The 21,321-nt window shown below is 47.2% G+C and overlaps 8 protein-coding genes across 8 annotated transcripts; 3 read left to right on the forward strand and 5 right to left on the reverse strand.

The window, feature by feature from the left end:
- Positions 1-200: 200 nt before the first annotated feature.
- E1B28_003632 (uncharacterized protein) lies at positions 201-721 on the forward strand (the record flags this gene model as incomplete). Its single annotated transcript, XM_043148060.1, has 2 exons — positions 201-437; positions 500-721. Coding segments are annotated over 2 exons (459 nt in total), but the record flags the coding sequence as incomplete, so codon positions are not given.
- A 2,023-nt stretch (positions 722-2,744) lies between these two features.
- E1B28_003633 (uncharacterized protein) lies at positions 2,745-4,914 on the reverse strand. The gene is made up of 15 exons (XM_043148061.1): positions 4,831-4,914; positions 4,755-4,774; positions 4,673-4,701; positions 4,606-4,620; positions 4,523-4,551; positions 4,424-4,448; positions 4,259-4,373; positions 4,193-4,204; positions 4,113-4,126; positions 3,954-4,062; positions 3,756-3,898; positions 3,643-3,700; positions 3,518-3,588; positions 3,230-3,457; positions 2,745-3,165 (listed from the first exon to the last, which is right to left on the reverse strand). The coding sequence occupies exons 1-15, from the start codon at positions 4,851-4,853 to the stop codon at positions 2,872-2,874; spliced, it is 1,185 nt and encodes a 394-aa protein (XP_043012653.1). The 5' UTR covers positions 4,854-4,914; the 3' UTR covers positions 2,745-2,871.
- A 1,845-nt stretch (positions 4,915-6,759) lies between these two features.
- On the reverse strand, positions 6,760-9,666 carry E1B28_003634 (uncharacterized protein; the record flags this gene model as incomplete). Its single annotated transcript, XM_043148062.1, has 11 exons — positions 6,760-6,775; positions 6,840-7,444; positions 7,509-7,834; positions 7,911-8,077; positions 8,135-8,199; positions 8,255-8,304; positions 8,366-8,788; positions 8,846-8,994; positions 9,053-9,216; positions 9,275-9,463; positions 9,520-9,666. 11 exons carry the CDS (start codon positions 9,664-9,666, stop codon positions 6,760-6,762), a joined length of 2,301 nt encoding a protein of 766 aa, XP_043012654.1.
- A 1,731-nt stretch (positions 9,667-11,397) lies between these two features.
- Positions 11,398-11,956, reverse strand: E1B28_003635 (uncharacterized protein; the record flags this gene model as incomplete). Its single annotated transcript, XM_043148063.1, has 4 exons — positions 11,398-11,459; positions 11,512-11,694; positions 11,745-11,850; positions 11,915-11,956. 4 exons carry the CDS (start codon positions 11,954-11,956, stop codon positions 11,398-11,400), a joined length of 393 nt encoding a protein of 130 aa, XP_043012655.1.
- Positions 11,957-12,289: 333 nt separating this feature from the next.
- Positions 12,290-12,661, reverse strand: E1B28_003636 (uncharacterized protein; the record flags this gene model as incomplete). Its single annotated transcript, XM_043148064.1, has 1 exon — positions 12,290-12,661. One exon carries the CDS (start codon positions 12,659-12,661, stop codon positions 12,290-12,292), a length of 372 nt encoding a protein of 123 aa, XP_043012656.1.
- Positions 12,662-13,675: 1,014 nt separating this feature from the next.
- Positions 13,676-14,794, forward strand: E1B28_003637 (uncharacterized protein; the record flags this gene model as incomplete). Its single annotated transcript, XM_043148065.1, has 4 exons — positions 13,676-13,779; positions 13,834-14,073; positions 14,137-14,268; positions 14,326-14,794. Exons 1-4 carry the CDS (start codon positions 13,757-13,759, stop codon positions 14,792-14,794), a joined length of 864 nt encoding a protein of 287 aa, XP_043012657.1. The 5' UTR covers positions 13,676-13,756.
- A 926-nt stretch (positions 14,795-15,720) lies between these two features.
- E1B28_003638 (uncharacterized protein) lies at positions 15,721-17,163 on the forward strand (the record flags this gene model as incomplete). The annotated part of the gene is made up of 6 exons (XM_043148066.1): positions 15,721-15,967; positions 16,039-16,197; positions 16,263-16,362; positions 16,433-16,864; positions 16,924-17,011; positions 17,065-17,163. The coding sequence occupies 6 exons, from the start codon at positions 15,721-15,723 to the stop codon at positions 17,161-17,163; spliced, it is 1,125 nt and encodes a 374-aa protein (XP_043012658.1).
- A 1,769-nt stretch (positions 17,164-18,932) lies between these two features.
- On the reverse strand, positions 18,933-20,951 carry E1B28_003639 (uncharacterized protein). Its single transcript, XM_043148067.1, has 7 exons — positions 20,529-20,951; positions 20,259-20,477; positions 20,124-20,195; positions 19,774-20,069; positions 19,571-19,694; positions 19,243-19,401; positions 18,933-19,187 (listed from the first exon to the last, which is right to left on the reverse strand). The coding sequence occupies exons 2-7, from the start codon at positions 20,436-20,438 to the stop codon at positions 19,107-19,109; spliced, it is 912 nt and encodes a 303-aa protein (XP_043012659.1). The 5' UTR covers positions 20,439-20,477; positions 20,529-20,951; the 3' UTR covers positions 18,933-19,106.
- Between the last annotated feature and the right edge of the window lie 370 nt (positions 20,952-21,321).

Below are 21,321 nucleotides of genomic sequence, written 5' to 3' on the forward strand. Positions count from 1 at the left end.
CCTAACCCCTAAACCCCTAACCCCCCCCTAACCCCCTAACCCCCTAACCCCCCCCTAACCCCCTACCCCCTAACCCCCTAACCCCCTAACCCCCTAACCCCCTAACCCCCTAACCCCTAACCCTAACCCCTAACCCCCTAACCCCCTAACCCCTAACCCCCTAACCCCCTAACCCCCTAACCCCCTAACCCCTTTTTCAGCATACCACCATCAACTTCATCTGGGATTTCGCACTGTCAAAACTCTACACCAACGCACTGTTTTCGACACTCAACGCACGGCGTGCAGGTCGAAGTTCCCCCGACGATGTCGATTCGCACAATGTATTGTTCGGCACAAGCTTTACATCTAGTACAGGAGATGGGGAAATTGAGCTTCGCAGAAGAGAACCGATGCACCTCACCAATCCGGAGATGTCATTCGCAGGATCAAGTCAAGTAAAGGCGAGTCTATCTTCGTTGTGATTTGATCTTTACTCCCATCTTGACGGACAGATTAGTCTGGTGCTTTAGAGCTCGATGAGGTAGCCTCTCCAAGTCCTGGTCAGCGCCGGCACGGAGCATCAACCCAATTGTCTCAATCTCATCATCTATCATTTGCCGCTCAAGTCGGGATACCATCAGACGGTGGAGCCGATATGGGGACGAGGGTGCTTTCGGGAGACCCGCATTCCCGTACTTTCCGACCCTCAGCGCTTCAGCCTGCGAAAGATCCTGATTGACGGAGATCGTCAGTACGGTCGCCCCACGAAATAGCTCTGCTTCTTTCGCTCGGAGAATATCTATAAATGTAACCAAAATGTAACGTGAATGATGCGTATGCGGCTGAAGACAATAAATAAATAATGCTGAATCTCAAAACAAACGACCTCGGACCCACTGTATCAGCCAAACATGGAATCGGTCATCGCTAACGGATAAACATTATTCTCCCTCTGCCTGCGCGTTGTGAATGACCTCGGGTAACTAAATCTAGTGAAAGAGCAACGAGAGAGAGAGAGAAAAAAAACAAATCAAAAAAATCAGACAATTCCCAACGCCAACCTTACCTCAGTATGTTTCCTTTTAACTCCTTCCACCCCTTCGGGCCAATCCGTCCTCGTCGACCTCTCCCTGCTCCTTCAAAACCACCCATTCGTAAACCATCTGTTCCCGGACTGACGCAATGGTGTAAATGTCCAATCACAGCGTAAAACAAAAATGTTTAGACTGAGAAGGAATGAGAGCCGTAAACTTAGCGAAAGACTGTTGATTGTAGCCCATTCTGAACGCCCCCACCTTAATTCAGAGCCTGCGGTCTAAAACAAAGCTCTTAAACGACACAAAGCAGTCGCCGTTGAGCGTGAAAAATCAACAGTGTCTCTGTTCGAAGTCGGAATGTTGTCGTTCATCGAAAATATTTGGAAACTATAGAGGTGGACCAAACAGACATGCTAGAATCAAGTGATAATGAGTGCAGGGTTATCGTATAGGTTAGAAAAGAACACGAGTACTGACAACATCGAGCGCGGATGGTCTGTCATACCCGTACCATTCCTCATCCTACAACACCTCATTATTATCCCACCCATATTTTACTAACGGATCGTATTCACGATATCAGTAGTGATACGAGCTTGAAAAGGAACCAAAGAAGAGAACACGATACGAACTTGTGAAGAACTATGCCTATCCTGTCGCACTTTCCTATCGCTAAATACCAAGTTCACCCCAAACAAGGGATATCGTTGAAAAACTGAGCAGTACGTTCTTCAGCCGAGGAGAGCAAGTGAGCTGTGAGGGAGGTGAGGTACGTGGCGAGAATTGATAGCCATGCAAGAGTATCTAGACCAAATAAAACGGATGCAAAAATGCCTTCACCAAGAAATTGGAGTTGAGGGGTCTAGAACAAGCTCATGAGCGACAAAAAAAACAACTTTTACACTCGAACGTGAACCAAAAACACACCGAGCACCCGTACCCCTCGCCTCACCGATACCCAACTCCAGAAAAGCTCTACACGCAACTGAGTGCTGCTCCCAAAAAACTCCCAAGCGACGAGGAAAATATTCTGGATCGATATTTTGCAGTTTAGTTACCTGGACAGATGTTTAAAAAAATTCAGTCCTCGTAATCCCTGGAATTGAATCTAAACGCTGAGTGACTCACAACGGAAGTCGGCTGGAGAACCAACGCCAAGAAGGAATGCTATAGCATATGGATGATTATGGACAAGGAAGCCACGCCTTATATGTGTGTTTTTCGTCGTAAACGGTGCAACTGCAACACCAAAGTTATCTATGGAGGGTTTATGTAAGATATTTCAACGAGAAAACAACGTCATAGAGAAATCGCATGCAAATATTCACACGCACGCAGGTGTCTTCTTGCTGCCAAGGAGAACTTAGCTTGGAGAGGCTGTAACTCTGGGGCGGGCAACGGGGAAATAGGAATAGGTCGTGGTCAACTGTCAACCTGCTAGTATTTGACACTGTTTGGCCTCCAAGACCCCGGCCGGCGACTTGCAGGTCAGGTAAGATAGGACTAACCTTTTTCCCGTTTTTAAAACGTTTCTTTCTTTCACGTTTCTTTCTTTCCAACGCAAATCTAATGTGCCAGTGAATCTCATTTTGTTTCCTGCACGTTCCCCCTCCCTAAAAGGCATAGACAGTAATACATACTTCAAGTTCTTCTTTACCACGGACGTCCCAGTTCACCTGAAGAGTTATGAGGAACTTTCCACTTCCCCGGGGACCCAACATCTGAAATGTTCCATAATATTGAAAATTTATCGTCTTCGTCCCAGACGTCTCGTTCACGTACATATATTTTATATTCTACAAACTATAGAAGCTCAACGGACAAAAAAAAAGGAAAACCATAAGCAGAGCTATCAATCGGGACTGAACGTGGGGAGAGGTAATAAAACGACAGTTGTATCCTTCACAGTCTGCGTCCGAGATTTAGTAAAAGTCCGAAAACGCCGTTCCCTTTCCCGTTCCCGTTCGTCCAAAACAACACGAGATTCCTTCACCTCCTTAACACTACTCACACCACCAACACCACCATCTGGTGGTTCAACACTTTGAGTAGTAAACGAGAGACGCTGCTGAGATCGAGGTTCATCTCCGTGTCGGCGTTGAGTACGACTCTGGGTGTCTACTTCATCCATCTCATACCCGCCTGTCTGATTCATGCACATACAATGTTCAGGACATGTGATAAAACCACAACAAAGGAAGTAAACGGACCTTGAACGGTGGGAACGACAGTTCTGGATGGGTCGTATACATCGATCCCCTCCAACGAGACTCAATCTCCCCATCGGACGCAGGCGCAAGACTTGTACCAAATAATACATTGTGCGTATCGACACCAGCGACGGAACACCACCCTGCACGTGCATTTAGGGTCGACAACAGTGCGTTGGTGTACAGTTTCGAGAGTGCGAAATCCCATATGAAGTTAATGGTACTACGCTAAAACAGGACTCGGGAACGTGAGCGGAAGTGGAATCGGGTATAGTGGTGACAGCATACCGGTAGGGCGAGAAAACAGATCACATCCAAAAGGGCAAAGACGGCGGTGATAAGACCCGTTTGAACAGTTACTGGTAACATAAAATGAAGACGTGAGGTAGCCAGACAATTATGACTCAACTCACATCGTAAGACTCGATTGATCATGTCATCTGTTCGCTTAAATCCAGTTTTTCGTTGGGCCTGAAGTAAGCGAGGTCAAACCAAGGATCAGATAAATCGCAGACAACGAACGTACCAAGCTCCAACATAAACTAATAGTGATGGCTACATCCGCGATAGCAGATGCCAATAACCACGTCAAGGCAGGTGTATGTAGCTCGGGTTTGCGCGCAAATAGCTTGACCATCCGGACCATAACCGACGTCCAGAGCCCGCCTCCTACAACAAACACGGGTTTAGAGCATTTACAGAGCGGTAGGGACAAGTCACTTACCCATCGAAACGAGCGCCAGTAGAACTACAATGATCGGGATCCAAATCACTTGACTTATTATCTGTATCCGGTAAGCTACGAAGATCTGGATCGGGGTGGATATCAAAACCTGGTTGCCATTTAGTAGTGTCGGGAGAGGTCGTGTGATCAATTTCTCACCGTTAGAAGCGGATCTGATGAAGACGGGTCGTCAGTGGGTTAACACACCATGCAAAAGATGGTTTCGGCGATGATCATACCTGCTAACAAAACTAAATGAAACCTTGTTAAGAAAGCGGTCCACAGATGGCGAATGCGAGGCTTACGCTCAGGAAAATATATGGTTGCGTTTTTTGACCCCCATTCTGTCACCAGTAAGTTGTAAACCATCGCCATACCCAGTATCGAATTCACGGTCTCGGCGATAATGAGATAAGAGACCTGTATTGACTCGTTAACGGAGGCTGCTTGCACTAAGACATGAAACGTACGAAGAATCGCAATATAAGAGCGTCCCTGGACAAGTGTTCAGCCAACTGACAGCATTTGACAGAAACAGTCACGGCGAGAAATTCAGGGTCATGTCTGACATTTTATACCGTTGAAAGTAAGCCATGGTCTGCAAACGCGTTCGTCTATTTTCTTCGAGGGAAGCCTTATGAGAAGAGTTCACCTGTACCGCCATTATCTTTTTGTAATCGTCAGTGAGATGAAGAAGATGGATATGCTAATCGACGTACCCCCCATAACATGACGTTGAAAAAAACACCTGGCAAAGCTTGACCTCAGTTGACCTTTCCCCCCTTAAAACCGATCTCTGACCTATCAACATGGGTCCAAAGCTAGAAGAAAGAATCAATAATAAAGTAAAGATCAGGTCAATCAGGTTTGTACGAACACAAGTCGCAATGGAGGAGCCATGACTGCAGAACCGCAGACGAGTCTTGAAGACGATGGTCGAGAGGAAAGAGGGGCGAATGCAATTAACGCAAAGTCTAACCCGCGCACGGTTTGTAAATAAAAAGGGCACATGTTCGGCTAAATTTAATCGGCGCGTCAACTCCGTGCTTCCCACGTTTGATTGATCCAGTCACTATGGTAAGATCTCTCCCATTGGGTAAGTGAATAACGTACAATTAGCGCCAAAACAACGCCTGGAACATGATGCATGAGCTGCGGTGTCCTGAGTCGCCGCGCTCGCTTACGGTAAAGCGCTCATCAGCTCGGCGAATTCGGGATAAAGACACTCATCCGGACTCCAGAGCCCAGATCCGACTATTTCGGTCAAAACTTGTAGGGGACGGTCTCACCCAATGTGGGTGTTGTACATGTATGTTCAATTACTGTAGGGCCATTTCTCCATCTTGTCTACTGTATTCTTCTTGTACACTTTACACGGTTGGAGTGGGCATCTAGTGCTGGGTTTCGTATTGATTTGTTTTATACATACGAATACATACCGTGTTTAAAACGTTCAATACCATCTTGGTCAGTGACTTCGAAGGAGAACACGGTAAAGCTACCACGATCGGACCTACATTACGGTCCCGTACCAACGACCACGTCGAATTCGGAGGAAGAGTGTCTACTTTCACTGCCACCGTGAACGTATTCAAGGAAAGTTCGAGGAAACCATATCCACCCTCTCACTGAAACATACCCCCATCCGAGAGCGCTCCCACTTAACGCTCCTGGGACGCAACAAATCTCAAATGCTTCAACACACGTTTCAGCGTCTCAGCAACCTCCCAATGCTCCTCGAACAAGAACTTGACACACTTAAATCCAATATACGTTATCTTCCCCGAATATCCTCCCCGGCGCCAGACATCAAAAAACACGCTTTTGATCCGTTCAGGGAGAGAAGAGAAGTCAAGCATGGGAGATCGTTTTCCAAGTTTTGAGAACAGGGAGGATCTGAGGGAGCGATGTATCGTCTTTGAGCCAATTAGTTGACTTGGGGTGTAGCCGTTCTTCATCTCGAATTCGAAGGTCTTCAATGAGACTCGGGAGGTGGGATGAAGAGGAAAAAGCGGTCATCGTTATCGTTTTTGTCGCTGCCGGCGATGCAGATGGCGACGTTGACCTCGGCCACGTGACCGATTCAGCCTGTGCCTGCTGTTTCCTCCGATGAGACTAATTTGCGGTCAAGAGCACGAGTTGTCCCAGGGATAGGCTTCAGATTGATACATTCGAATTCGAAAAGAATTTTTTGAACAGGAACTGGAGAGGAACGAGAAGCAAGACAGTCAATGTCGGAGCGCTTTCTCATCGTTCTGGAGGAAATCTACGAGTTACTAGGATAGTTGCGGTCTGCTCTGGCATAGAGAGGTGGGGTTCATCCTACAAGTACGTAGTAGCATGAGTTTCAATATAGCCCTGGCCTCGGTTGATACAATCGTACCTGGAGTAGATATGTTAGCCGCGAGTTGAAGGAGTATAACGCAAGCAGCACTCGCGTTTGAATGAAATTAAGCCATGGCAGAGCGAGTCATACCTTTCAATTGACGATTTCAGTCACTATGTAGATCGATGGTGGTGGTTACCGAGTTGTGCTTCCCCGCTTTGACGTCAAAGCCGTACACCGGCCGGGTATCAAGTTTCCCACGGATCGGGGTGGTAAGTACAAATTAAAGCAAATTTAAAGTTCGACCGCGAACACCAATCATGGCCCTATTAGCTGAAATTACTAGGTAGTAGGTATCTTCTCCCCGTTCGCCAACGTTCCGGACGAACTAGGAACAATGGTCTCATTCATCTCGTTTACTTAGTACATACACTCCATAAGTTAGGTATTAGGTATATGAACGGCTCCGGTAAAATAAAATTACACTGCCTTGATCCTAAACGAGTAGATGTCAGGAGAACCATTCGTTACTATCATTAGAAAAAGCTTAAACCACTTACTTGGATTTGCTGATCTTGCCTGATGTCAAGGGAGTCGGCTTGACGCTGTTCTTGAGGCACTGGAGAACCTGGGATGCGGCTCCTTGTTTCTTTTGGGCTGGTGCTTTGGGAGGTGCAGGGGTCTTGGGTGCTTTAGCGGGAGGAGGGGGAGGAGGGGTCTTGGGTGCTTTAGAGGGTGGAGGGGGAGGAGGGGTCTTGGGTGCTTTAGGAGGAGGTGGAGGTGCCGGTACTTTGGGGTCGGCTGGCTTGGCTGGAGCCTTCTCATCCTTTGCTTGTCTTCCCATGATCCTTGAGTGACGACGAACGGGAGGTGCGGCTTCCGGTTCTGCGTCGGTTGTTTCGCCCTCTGTGGTGGTTTCTCCCTCCGCAGTGGCCTCGTCCTCTGCAGTCGTGTCGTCCTCGGCGGTTGTGTCGCCTTCTGCAGTAGTGTCATCCTCGGCGGTTGCATCTCCTTCTGCAGTTGTATGATCATCCTCGGCGGTGGTATCGTCTTCTGTAGTCGTGGCGTCCTCGGCGATGACCGTGTCCTCTGCAGTCGTGTCGTCCTCCGCGGTTGTTTCTCCTCCAGTAGCTCCAGTAGAGTTGCCTTGATCTCCGAAGCATTTCTAGTAGAGGAAAACACGTCAATAACTAAGTGCCATGAAAGGGAGTCATATAAAATATTCTCACATTAAAAAGCGGGAACTGCTTGTTAAATAACGATACCTGAGTTTGTTCATTAAATATCGTGAACAAGCTTCCTCTTGCGCCAGCACCGACATCCAGCCCAGCGCTCATATCAACACATCCGCCGGCGGTCTTAGTAGCGTCGGCACCTTGAGTCTTGTCCGCCGAGGCATCAGCGTTCATGTTCAATGTCGCACTGGCATCGACATTGAGGAAGACCTGGGCGTTGGCGACGCTCAAGGCTGAAATTCCAAAATCGAGTTCGGGGATGAGATGGGCCTGTACGAGTCCGTTGACTTGAGCGTTTGCACCTGCAGAGAGGGTCAAGGCTAGAGTGCGAAGGGTGCAGTATTTCGATTGTTAGATTTCCTAGGAAACGAGGCATAGAGGGTTACGAAAACTTACGGGTATCACCAATCTGGAAATCTCCACCGGATTTCTTGTCCTTGTCAGGGAAGACGAGCGAAGCTTTGTTGACTTGATAGACGAAACCGACAGTCATGTCCACGTTGACGTCAAGGTCAGCTGTGGCCTGAGCGTTGATTGTGAGAGAGGGACCGATGGAGAGGATGCTGTTATGCCACTTTCGTCAATGCCGGGTATCTTCTGAGAAAGGATACTTTACTGACCCAGGGATCGTAAGGCCTGGAACACCAATCTCGAATATCTTGATACGCCCTGAATCGAGGGTTCCCTGGAAGTCGTCAGCGAAAACTGACACCAGAAGTATTAGATGCGGTTGGTCTTACCGTTGCGTCTGCGGTCATAGTTAGAGTACCATCTATATCCGCATCCAGACCTGTTCAGAGGTAAATGAGCATGAACACTCCCGTCTAAACAATGAAAAAACTCCGAAATACCTGAGAAGAGCTGGAAACTATCGAATTTGGGCGGTACCAGACTTCCGAGAGCAGCAACACCGAGACTGACCCTTGCGGTGCCACTGCTGCTGATGTCTACGCTAATACCAGCGTCAAGAGGTGGGCAGGAAACTCTCTTGTTAAGGAGGTTCGCGTTTTTGGTCAAGCTGATGGGAGGGAGGTCGATAGTCTTGTTGACGTTGACATTCTTTGCCTTGTCCAGAACCTGCCCCGCTTTATCTTTGGCCTTGTCCGCAACATCTCCTGCTTTGTCTGCGACTTTGCCAGCTGTATCCACGACTTTACCACCTGCATCCTTGGCCGTATCTATGACTTTACCAGCTGCGTCCTTGGCCGTATCTACAACTTTACCGGCTGTATCCTTGGCCGTGTCTACGACGTCACCGGCTTTATCCTTGATAGCTGCAAGTTAAATGCATTCAAAATCAAGGTTGACCTATTGATATTGAAAAACCTTACCTCCGATGACGCCATCGAGGAATTCGTTGGTATCACGTCGAGAAAGACGGGCCCGACGTTGGCGTTGAGGTCCGACTGTGCTCATAATGCCTTCAGTATCGACGCCAGCGAAATTGGCTCCTTGAATAGCGATGTTGACCGGTCCAACTCTACATTTCGATATAGGGATGAGAAATAGTTGACGTCGTAGAAGTCAAAACTACCCACTTCTGCCACTTGTCGGCTGCACCGAAGTCGGTATCCAGACGCAAGGCTTTGACGGTAGGTGGTGCACCATCCCTCCTGACAAGACGCTTCGCGACCTTTGCAGGAATAGATTGATCTTCTGAGACCCAGGCTTTGGAGATGCGGGCGAAAGCGCTTTTTCCGCACTGTTGCAGAGAGTGTTAAGACTTGAGAGAGGGACAAAAAAAGGGCCATGCGACGCACGTTCTCCGGAAGTCGGACAACCTTCCCCTCGGCTCCGATGGTCTGGTAAAGATGTGCACATCCAGATTCCGAGTCCTCATCACCCTGACACACGAGTCGGATATCCTGAGCCAAAGTATCAGGAGAGCAGTCCAGGATCTCCCAACCAGCAGCGGGCGTGATATCGGTAATGGCATCCGGAGAACCCCACTACAAACGGTCGTGTGAGAAGGAGGTTATCATGTCATAGCAATAATGAGACGCACGATTTTGACTGTACCCGAGCTATTACCGCTGAGAGAGTATTGACAAACACCGCTCAAACAAGGCGTTTTCCAGTCATTTTCCGCGCGAACTGAGAGAGCGATTAAAGGCAACAGGGCCAGCAAACCCAACGAAAAAGTGGTGACCATGATCTCTGATCCTGATCTATAAGGTTAACCGGAACGAAAGTGAAACGAAAGAAAGTTGTGACCGAGCACAACTCGAAAGAAAACGAAAACGAAGGAAGGGGGGAAGAGTAGAAAAAGGAAGACGGTTAGTCCCACAGGAACTCGGACGTTGAGGAAAGGAAATCATAGGTTGCTGGCACATTCTTTTATAGAATCTGCTCATGTCAATGTCGTGTTTCACCCTGCATCAATCAATCAAAATTGCTGTGAAAGGAAAGGTAAGGGAAAATTGCGTGGGCGGCGGCGCGGTACCTGTGAGATGATCTGTTGATGGCTTGCGAGTACGGGTGGGTTGGTAACTACGTGCAACTTCTTGGCACATTTGAAATATTTCAATGGTGTTGCAAGTGGGACGGGAGTCGTGAGGGAGATATGTTTCGAGTAAGTTTTCAAGTCTACCTGAACTGAGTTAGCGTCTACTATAACCCTTCATCAAACGAGTTCACAATCTTTGATTAACGAGCCCTTGAGCGCTCCCAATTTCTCGTCTGCGGACGTTGTGTGGATGCGTAGTCTAGCCGTAGCGAGAATATGTAAACCTGGTTACTAACGACCTAGATATCTAAGGTTTAGTTACTTACTTTATTTAACCCTGAACAACAACGAAGGCGAGGTTGGTGGTTACTAGCCAGCGACTCCACAATTTCTACCCGAACAGTCCCAACAACGCGCTGGCAGAGAGAGAGGCCTTGAGAGAGATTGTTCGGATGAAGCGAGGAAAGGAGGATGACAGCAGCACGTGGTGCAAAGAAATTCGAATGACCTGCCCTCAAGAGCTCAGCGAGAATTCCCAATAAGGCTTCAGTACTAGTTTCTATCTCGCATATCGAAAGTGTCGGCGCATTGTGAATAGTACGCCACCTGGTGTTGAATTCTGGGATATATATGTAATTTCAGGCACCAAAACTAAGAAAGTATAGAAAAAGAGGCGGGCAGAGGATAATACTCCAACAAGCGCGCGTAAAACCGGAAGAACATCGTAGAAGAAAAGCCGGGGGCTCGAAAAAGGTGAGAAAACCTGACGCCTTCATCACACCAACCCAGTACAACGACCCATGTATCGCCAGTCACCATCCGAATCCCATTGCTCTCCTCGTCTGCTTCTCACCAATTCAAGTTTCGGGTTGCCACGGGTAACACAAGATTGGTATCATCACAAGGAGATCCATGGTATGACCATTCCAGCGAAGATGGATATGAGGGTACATCGAGTTGTCGGCGATCCAGTGGAGAAACCATCAACGATAGCGGCACGGTGCTTCGACAATCATCGTACCCTTCCAACTGGATAGACACCTTGGGTACAAACAAAAGCAGGATAACCTCCCATGGTTTACATGCTCCGTTGTTCCTTCCTCTCGAGCGAGCGTTCCCTGCCTTGAGCTGGTACTAAAACACTCAGCACTCAACTCCGAACACGTCCTTTCGCATATTTCGAAACCAGTATTGTCATCGACAACGCCAAGAACTGGGGGCCTAGTACGATGGTGCACATTGTATGGCGAAGGTAGCGTTCGTTAGCCATATGGAGGCGAATTTTGGTTGGGTCGACGTGAGAGTAAACGGAACGATTTTCGGTTGGGGAGTAAAAGAGCCAGAGGTGATGATGGTGGAGGCGATTGAGATGAACATGATAAATCACGATGATGGTATTCGAGGGAGAAGAGCATATTGTTGGATTCGGTGCTGGTGTCATTCCGTATGGTAGCGTGGGCTGAAAAGTGTGGAGGTGGTAGTCGGAAATCTTTCGTTTTCTGGGGAAGACGATCAGCAAGCTATCACCACGAACGCTCACACGGCACTTACCCGATGATGCCCTAACGCCTAAACCGTTACGCGCAGCCAACTCTAAAATTGGCTCTCCTTTTCCTAACAAACGTTCCCGACAGACTTCTATAGATCCACCTCTGCAAAACTTCATTTCGGTAGCTATGACCTCTCCCAAACAAATGGGAAAGGTGGCAAGATCAGATTTTCCACTTCCATGGACTAATGATGAATAAGCGACATAGAAAACTGAGATAACAGAGGAAACCCACAGTAAGACAATAACATGCGTGGAAAGACATCCAACCAACGCTGACGAATCCTTCTTCGATCAGGAATTTCCCTAGACAGATGATCAAGGCAGGCTTGACCGAAACCCTACGGTAGAACATGCGTATATTAGAGACATTTGGAGAATGACAGAAAACGGAATCACCCTTACCGCATGACGCACTTCTCGTTTCAGAGAAGCGCACAGGTTCATCCCGCATCTTCAACAGTCGATCCGCAGTACTTGTTACTCCGAAAAAGAGGATAAGGGTGATAAACTTGCGATCCCAAGATAGACGTTGAAAGGAAAGATGGGCGTATCTCTAGGAAACTGAGCTTTAAAACCCTGACAGGAATTTTTCAGATTTGGCTCACCTCTCTCGACGCCCATCTCCGATTCTTGCGTTCCGAACCCGCCACGTAGTTGACGAAGGCCATCTAATCCATTGGAAATCCGAACTTGCGCTCTCCACCAAGCTACTCTCACTCTGCTTTCGCCTGACACCGTAATAATGACATCCTCCGAGCGAGAAGAACGTTGGATGTTTTACCCTCCTCCTCCTACCCAAAGTTCGAACCGTGCTTCAGGTTGGAGCATCCCCGGATGCTGACCCCAACGTAGTTCACCTTCGGCAGTGTCTCGAAACACGCCAAGAGAGGGAGAGCCGCTAGTGATGAATATGAAAGTTGCATTGGTCGGTGAAGCTGGTAGAAGGAATCGTGTTCGGTCGCTGCAACCATACACTTCGACGGGTACTCGAAATCCGAAGAGAGGGGTTGCGAAGGAACGAGGAAGAACGTGGTTTCCGTTAACGGTTACAGGTCCGTGCTTCCTCGAAGGAGGAGCTGGAACGGGCTGGATGTCCTTAACGCGACCTGCTTTGTAATCAACTCCGACTCCATCCTCGCTTTCTCCCATCACTGAAAATCCTGTGAACCAATGGGCTATTCCCAACCTAGACACGAAGATGATCTTGACCCGGTAACCACTGGTTTTTCTGAGCTTTCATGATGGGGAAGGAAGCCGGGAGTAAATATATGTGGTGGGTAGCGAGCGAAACGGAGATTTATTGCGATCAGCGTAGATGTGAGTCGTGGAAAGATAGCAGTAGAGCCAGGGGCTAGAGTTATTGATTGGGTTAACAGCGTACTATTGCGACTAACACGGTTGACTCACTAGAACATTCTCGCCGTCAATTGCAAGGCGATGCCTAGACCTGTGATGGACGGCGAAAGTCAGTATGGCCCAAGAAAAAGTCGGGGTTTTCCCTTACATTCTTTATTGTCCTTTTTTCATGTCGTTTTGACTGTAGGGTGTCGGTGAACATCCTCGGAAGAATGTGGTGGCTAGCGTATGGTGGGCGTTTGTAGTCAAAAAGATGATGTTGGCTCTTGTTTGGCCGTCTATTACCCGATGAGGATAAATCTCGGCACTTGAATCAGACAGTCACAGGGTGCTGTTTTGAACGCTTTGGCCGACAGTGATATATACGTGATTCTAGCTACAATTTTGAAGCAGTGACTCAGGAGGCTATGCGGGGTCGGTCCAAGCCCATGTTCCAAGACGAGAGAAAGGTAGTGTACGGTTCAATGCAAGTTCAATGACCAGAAAAAAATTGCGTGTTGGAACTCAGGCGTTACCGGGATCCCTCGCAGTCTGGAAGGGATTGTTGCTATTAGAGTGGTCGGAGGCGGTTAATGCCTCAACAGTGTCGGGTTATCGCACTGTGGTGGTGGTGAACTATGCCGACTGCCACGGTGGCACATTCAATATCAATGATCGCTGCCAATTTACTTTGAATTTACTCGTCGGACTTTCGCTGTCATGGTGAAGCTGTGGTCGAACAAATCCCGAAACCATGATCAAGAGACTCACCTTTACTGTGCCGCTTTATAAATTATTCGACTACACCTGTCCATTGCCCACCCACCATTCCCCCTCCATAAACTTCATTGCTCGATTGCCCTGATTCGTGACCCAGACCGTTTGGTTTAAGGGATACTGAACTGATAAATGATTCTACTGGTTTTCATAATGTGAGTAGCTCTTCTGGAAAAAAGGTCCCTCATATTAAAGCCCGAGTGCGACAGATTAACTCTACGACCTGGAGTCGTATGGGCCTTGAACATCACCTTCCCTACCCCTCCAACCGCTCCTCAAAACAATCTATTTCTCTGGCAACGGGAACAGTTCGACCCCACTGGCCGAGTTTGGTTAAGACTCCAAAAGCTAGATGATCCGAGTGGCACTACTTCTTGGTCTGACAACGCTGTGGAGTTGGATTTGACAGCCCCAGGTGGAAATGCGTCGCTAGACTTTAACAGGACAGGGTGAGCCTATCAGATGTCTTTCTGACTTCACTTACTCAAGGGAAAATTCCACATCATTTTTAGGTTATTCAACATTGGTGTCTTCAAAGAGAACGACAACCCGAACAATGTCAGGTTGCCAACAGAAACACTGCAGTTCACTGTATCTGCGAATCCCACTTCAGCTGGTGCTGTAGTTCCTTCGTCTACATTGAAGTAAGTTCCATCTATATGCCTATCCGATACCTACCCTGACTACTTACATACACCTAGTACAAGCTCCAAGGTCTCCCAATTGCTCCCTTCTACATCCGCTTATGTATCCGTACAACTCGTATTTAGCCCTGGCACAATCACCGCTATTACGGTGGGGGTGTCCGTGGCATTGCTTGTGGCTGGAGTACTGGTCGGCGTTCGCTACCAAAGAAAGAAGGCATCACTGTCTCGTTCTCTCGAGGATCCGGAAGGCAAACCTGCACACATAACTCCCTTCACTTCACCCGCATTCTCAACAAGGGAGACCGAAAAGGAACCTTTGGTACGGAGCCCCGGTTCACCTACCAATTCTTCAGAGGAGACGTCAGATAATACATTAAATAGCCCCGGGAATACGCAGGTTAATGTGCCGGGGTGTGAGATTATCCAACACGAAGACAGTGGCTTGAGACTACCGGCAACCCCGACGTCAAAGAGTGACTATTCCCGACCGGTAGAGCTACCTCCGTCGTACACCTTCTTCTGACCCGGTCACCCATTTATTTTACACGATCATTCTTTTACATTCGTCGCGAGTGCTGATCTGGAGCCTCCTTTCCATCTGTGTCTATCGGGTGAGCAAAAGGTTCGGAGAAATGCGTACAAATTATAATCGAGCTAGGAGGGTTGTTTTGATAAATCTTCATACTTTTGGTCAGCCGGAATTTCGGCAATCAAAGAGGTTTTTGGAGACGGCGAGCGACAATAGGATAAGGTCGGCACCTTATCCGATCCGGCGAACTTCTTTGCCGGCCGAAGTTTCCAGTACGGCGCGCGCCTCCGGACATGTTCAAGCGTTTACCTGGCCAGTAATTTGAGAGGAACTCAAACCTTCGATACGTACCCTGTCATTCTCATTAAAAATAGTTCTATTTATGATCCATAGCTGGGAAAATAAATGAAAGATCTGAATGCGGAAAATCAATTAATCATCCGTGCGCATCCTGCCGAAATCAATCACAGGTGTACATTGTTCCGAAGGGATGTAAAAGAATATCTATCTAACCCTACCAATCATTAGTGCCCACGCGCGAAGATACCGATGCGAATATGTTTCTTACCATTACATAGTCCTTCGGGCTATGTTGCCTCTCTCCTTGAGTTTAAGACCCAGTACCACTTGAAAGTTGAAGGTTGCTTGAAAATCAGTGTCACTACTCGGAAGCAGGCAAGACCGTGACGTTGGTCTATGTTTTGTAAAGTCCGACCACGTTCTCCCAGCATCTGGGTAATATGTCGGTCGATATTGACCCAGTTGATGTATCATGATAAATCAAATTCGGACTTTCCACAGCTTCAAGGCCCGCGATCTGAAGAAAACGGTCTTCTTCGTGGGATGCTGCGAAGAGCTGCTACTGCATACTATACAAGTAGGATGTTTGTCCCCCTGATATCTTCCCTTTCTCCTTCACCATGTCATCCAGCACACAACTATATGAACAACTGTCCTTCCCCTCCCAAATCAGCCCATCCGAGCCAATTGACTCGAATATCCTGCGAGAAGCTTTCGTACTCCACGGACATTCCTTCCCTGACAATCCAAAGCTCAACCTCAAGGTCACCGCCAATCGTTACAGCTGGAGTACTTACCGTCACGGTCATCCAAACGACCGGGTTGACGGAGGAGTAACTTTACTGCTGTTCCATGGTATTGGGTTCCGTGAGTTTAAGTTTCCCGATCATGATTTCATCGCTAGTACCTGTCATTCCTAACCTGCTTGGATCTCGCAGACAAAGAACAGTGGGAACCCGTCGTTACCCGCCTTTTCCGTATTTCCGAGTCAACAAAGCACGTGAACATCCGGGAAGTATGGGCATTCGACAGGGAGAATCACGGAGATGCCGCTTTGTTGAATCGGGAGGCGCTGAAGTTATGGCCTGCTTGTCTTCGTGTGTACCTCTTTTTTGTTCACACCTATATACCTCTTCTTGCTGACCCTGGCTCTGGGTACAAGCAATCAACGAATGGGCTCTCACCGTTGCAGACTTGGTCAAATCCAAACTCCACGGACACCGTTTAGTCGCTATCGGTCATTCAGCGGGTGCGGGTGTAGCGTAAGTTTGCTCTCCTCAAGTATAGTCACTCCAGTCATTCAATTTGAAAATCATTTTTCGACAATGGTAGCATGTTGACAACCAAATACGCCTATGATGCCCACATTCATTTTACTGCCACTATACTCATCGAGCCCACCATTTTCACTCGACAAATCTTTCAAGAGACTTACGATGCGCGAATAGCTGGAATTCGAATGTCCCAGAAACTTACCCTTCGTGGGCGGGACGTTTGGGCAAGTAGAGAAGATGCTTATGCTGATTTGAAGAACCGCAACCCGTGGTCGGCATGGGATGACAGAGTACTGAGGTTATACACGCAGTACGGGATGCGTTCCGCAGGATCGAAGGGGGAAGTCGCATTAAAATGTTCAAGACTCGTGGAAAGCGCTATTTACGCCGATATAGAGGGACTACAAGAAAGCGCGGAAATATTTGGGAAGCTCTGCAAGGAAATTCCGATTCACGTTGTATGGGGTGGTATGCAGGATTTCCCCTTGTTGTACGTCCAATAATCGGTTCAGGTCGGGTGGTAACTGATTGTGGTCTGCGGAACTCTAGCCCCCAACAACTTAAGGCAGATCTCCTCAACCCTAACTCAGGACGAACAGCGGCTTCTGTAACGATTGTCCCAAATGCGGGGCATATGGTGAGCATCACTTCTTTGAACGTAAATTTTTCATTGTTGACTTCGATATGTAGGTCCCTCTCCAGCAACCTTTTAGCCTCGCAGACATCGTGAGCAGGTTACTGGACCACAACCTGTCCGTTCCCTATCGCAAGGCCAGAGCCAAACTGTAGCCTCTCTCAGTCTGAATCCTCTTAATGTATTCATCTCAACCAATCATATCCGAGTCCATTCTTCCCCCAACCGAAGCCGATCCGTACATTGTATCGGTCTATTATATACAAAGTTAGTTAGCATATTTATAGGTAGTACAAATACTGTCACTACTATACTAACCTCTAGGTAATTATGATAGCTTTAGAACCTCCCTGAGGTTCTGACAAATAGTACTAGAGATGAACTGATATGTGCGTATAAATGAATAGTACAGTACAGTAAATACATGCATTTTGTTTAAACGAGAGACGTCGCGACGTCTGTCTCAAAGTCAAAAATTGAGTTTGAGATCTCAAAATCTCAATCTCAACTCCAATATCTGAGTCCCAATGAATAGCCAAGGTGGGGGATGGCTCATAAAACAAGATTATTGCTATTCTCAAAATTTCAACAGATCTCAATATATTTAATGTCTCAATTGTTCAAATCTCAAAATTATTTTACAATCTCAAAAACTCAACTCAGGCTCAAATTTGAGATAAGGTTGAATTTATGAGTTTAAATATCTAGAGAGAAGAGATGAGACAGGTATATCTATGTATGTATGTATGTACAGTATATAACATATCAATCTGAAGCATTAGAATTGGTGTTATTTTCCTTAGGAAGGGACGAAGAGTAGTGTTAGCAATTGTGATTGCGTTACACGCGCGCGCACGCTATATCACGGACTTAGGAATTTTTCGGAAGTCAAAAAAATTCCTAAGTCCGTGATATAGCGTGCGCGCGCGTGTAACGCAATCACAATTGCTAACACTACTCTTCGTCCCTTCCTAAGGAAAATAACACCAATTCTAATGCTTCAGATTGATATGTTATATACTGTACATACATACATACATAGATATACCTGTCTCATCTCTTCTCTCTAGATATTTAAACTCATAAATTCAACCTTATCTCAAATTTGAGCCTGAGTTGAGTTTTTGAGATTGTAAAATAATTTTGAGATTTGAACAATTGAGACATTAAATATATTGAGATCTGTTGAAATTTTGAGAATAAGTTATAACATTATTTTATGGACTAGTGTATGCCTCACCTCAGCTACTATGGAGACTCAGATACTGGAATTGAGATTGAGATTTTGAGATCTCAAACTCAATTTTTGACTTTGAGACAGACGTCACGACATCTCTCGTTTAAACAAAATGCATGAAACAACAGTACAGTACAAGATAATCATCGGAGAAAGAGTAGAACACTACGCTTACCGTAGGCCTCTCACCACCCAGGGACACCAAAAACTCTAAAGGCCGATGTATTTGCGTGGATGCCATGAGTTTAGAGTCATTGAGAGGGGTATCGGCTTACTATCTGAGGTTAAAACTTAACACTCGACAGTCAGGGAAATTCAAAGGAAATAATCGAAGCGGGAGAGGGGACGTATCCACCTGGGAGTGGCATGACAAACATTAACTTATAAATATCAGAACAACGAATAACATAAAGACAGAAAGAGGAACGAAAGTAGGTTGAGTGACCGAACACAAATCTCCAATTTATACAAGTCTTTCGCGCTGTGACGTTGAGCTGGCTTTGAATTTGGGAGCCGACGAGCAGAAGGAACAAGTTCGGGACCTTATCCGATCCGGCAACCTTTCAATTTACTGGCGAGCCGAAGTTTCCAACAGGACGGCTCAAGCCGTGCCTTAGCCGCGGTCGGTCACGGTCAACTGGAAACCGAACGGGACTCCGGTCTCTCTATCCGCGAGTGACATTCAAAAACAAAGGAAAAACAATAGAGATATTGAGTATATGATGTTTGATTTGGAACTCTGAATCTATTCGAACGGGAAGTTGCGTTTTATATATGATAGAACAAAAAATCGGGCGAAATAAAGAACTTTCGGAAAACACAAGTCAAAGCATACTAGGATTTAGCCCCGTAACCAACCCATTATACGATGGGGAAGTTGAATTTTCCGGTGCACGGGATCTCCAAGAATTGCAACTTCAAGGTTACTTTCTTGTTTGCCCACTAAAAACAAGCTAGTATCAGTAGCAGGACAGCGAAGAGGGAATAAGGCACGTACGAAGGTAATACCGGGCTGAATGGCGGGGCACGCATACGACGCGCTGACTTGTACGACGCACTTGCAAGAAGAGCACGATGTTCGTCCGTTGAAGTGGGCAAGGTCAACGATGTTGTTGCTCGTGGTGATGGTCATGTGGGCGCCGTTTAAGGAGTTGCTCTGGAAAAAAAGGAAGGAGGGGATTAGAAGAGCAATTAATGGGTTACCCCTAGCTGAACGTTCCTACTCACCATCTGTATACGTAAAGTGGTTTTGAGTTGTTCAAAAGATCGAGGAAGAAGGTGAACCATTGAGCGGTCTAGATAACTAATCGAGAGCCTGCACGTACCCAACCGAAAGGTGCCGAGCCATCAGCCGGTCCAACGAGATCCTTGACGTAGAAGTCTTGCATATTCGCAACTGGTCCAGTTCCGCAATCCGTCGGCGTCTTGCAGATCTGGTATGGGATGTTTCTGGGGGGAAAGGAAGAAGGTGGTCAGAAATCATGTATCCCGCGTTACACGAAAGGAAAGAGAAAAAGCGGCAACATACTGAATATAGCCATCTTGAGTGTACATATCCGGAGTACCGTAAGACACACCTCTTCCAAGTTGATGTCCGTTAGCGAACAGCAGCTGGTAGCATTTGCCGAACTGTAATCCATTGTTCGCGGCGTTTCCGCAAGCAACCCCCAACTGACATGCATTTGGCTGTTGAGCGGGGCAGCCTTGGCAACTCGAGGGTAATGGCTCAGGTATGCACGCTCCGGCTGCGTTCAAGACAGATTTGGGTGGGCAGCATTTGCCGTTGGGTTTGATCCCGGTGTAAATCTGGTCAAAACCACAACACTATAGGGGAGGAATCTCGGTTACATGAAAAGAAAAGTTGCTAGTAATACTCACCACACCAGCACGGGACACTTCGTCGTAGATCACCAGCTGTTCTCTGGGGTCACAGCAGAGACGTGCGTTGTGCTGTAATGGTCGATCACTGAGTTAACAATCGAGCAGGGATGGGAGGTAAGAAAAAACACGAACACTGTCAAGGTAGCGCCGTTCTTCACCACCAATACAATGGTGGATAATCTGCTCGCATACAGCTTCCCCATCGATTACGACGGGCTCGTAATCGTCTGGGCAGCCGCCATCAGCTCGAACTCCCGAGATGAGGAAGAAAGATAGGAGGAGGAGTGGGAGCGTGGAGAAGAAGTTCTTCATATTGTCTACCGTTCGAGTCTTCTAGCGAGTAAAGGTACCCTGAAGAACAAACTGAAGGGGTGATGTATCGGGCGGGAGGAAACACTCTACCTCTTTCCTTTTATAATAAATCGGACCACGAATTTGAAGTGCAACATGTTTACTCCTGACCGCCTGGAATTTTCGGCGGATCGTTCCATAGTCCTCCGGTCATTCCTGCAATTCCAGATTAATGAAGAAAAGATGGATAGACTGAATGAAAAAGTGCTGAAAGTCATAGTTATTCGACTTCCAGCCTGTTTGGACGTTCGCATAGAGCATAATATGTTGTTGCATTGGCGACTCGATTGCTGTTGATTGGAGAGTTCGGAACTCTCGAATGAACAATTCAGTGATAACGAAACATTGACGAAACATTGACGAAACATGACCCTAACGATTCGAGGCGCCAATAACTTAAGTGTATAATGGCGTTGTAGCGCAGGATCTGAGATACAACGGAGGGGTTTTAAGCAAATGCCCATGGAAGGAGAGGAAACAGATCTAGAAAGGCACGACAGTAATTCGAACGATCACATGCAGAGGCCAAAGCGTTTCTCGTCATGGTCATGGGGTCACGGACCGCGTATGCCAAATACGACTAAATTCTGCCTTGTCGATATCCGAGGCTGTGCTCGGATTTCCTGGTGGGTGAAAAACAGAAATAGATTGAGATCAAATAGGCAATGGTTGACTAGGACTCAGCTTGGGTTACCTCGCATATTACAGTGCCTATAATGTACTAGTATTTAGATACCTGAAATTTCCGGGCCAAAAAAAGCAGCGGGTGATTTTCAAGTGATTTCGAATCGGGATTGAGCAATGAGAACGTTGGGGAACACGAAATCGATACTGCGAGTTGTGC

Source organism: Marasmius oreades, chromosome 2, assembly GCF_018924745.1.
Source record: "Marasmius oreades isolate 03SP1 chromosome 2, whole genome shotgun sequence".
Taxonomy (NCBI): Eukaryota; Fungi; Basidiomycota; class Agaricomycetes; order Agaricales; family Marasmiaceae; genus Marasmius; species Marasmius oreades.

Excerpts from the sequence above, each read along its gene's own strand:
- E1B28_003633 (XM_043148061.1), bottom strand. The coding sequence starts at position 4,853 with ATGGCTCCTCCATTGCGACTTGT. Across the intron at positions 4,775-4,830 it reads GCTCCTCCATTGCGACTTGT|CTTTGGACCCATGTTGATAG; the intron begins GTTCGTACAAAC and ends TCTTTCTTCTAG. Across the intron at positions 4,702-4,754 it reads CTTTGGACCCATGTTGATAG|GTGTTTTTTTCAACGTCATG; the intron begins GTCAGAGATCGG and ends AAGCTTTGCCAG.
- E1B28_003639 (XM_043148067.1), bottom strand. The coding sequence starts at position 20,438 with ATGAAGAACTTCTTCTCCACGCTCCCACTCCTCCTCCTATCTTTCTTC. Across the intron at positions 19,695-19,773 it reads ACTCAAGATGGCTATATTCA|AAACATCCCATACCAGATCT; the intron begins GTATGTTGCCGC and ends CTTTCCCCCCAG. Across the intron at positions 19,402-19,570 it reads GCTCGGCACCTTTCGGTTGG|AGCAACTCCTTAAACGGCGC; the intron begins GTACGTGCAGGC and ends CTTTTTTTCCAG.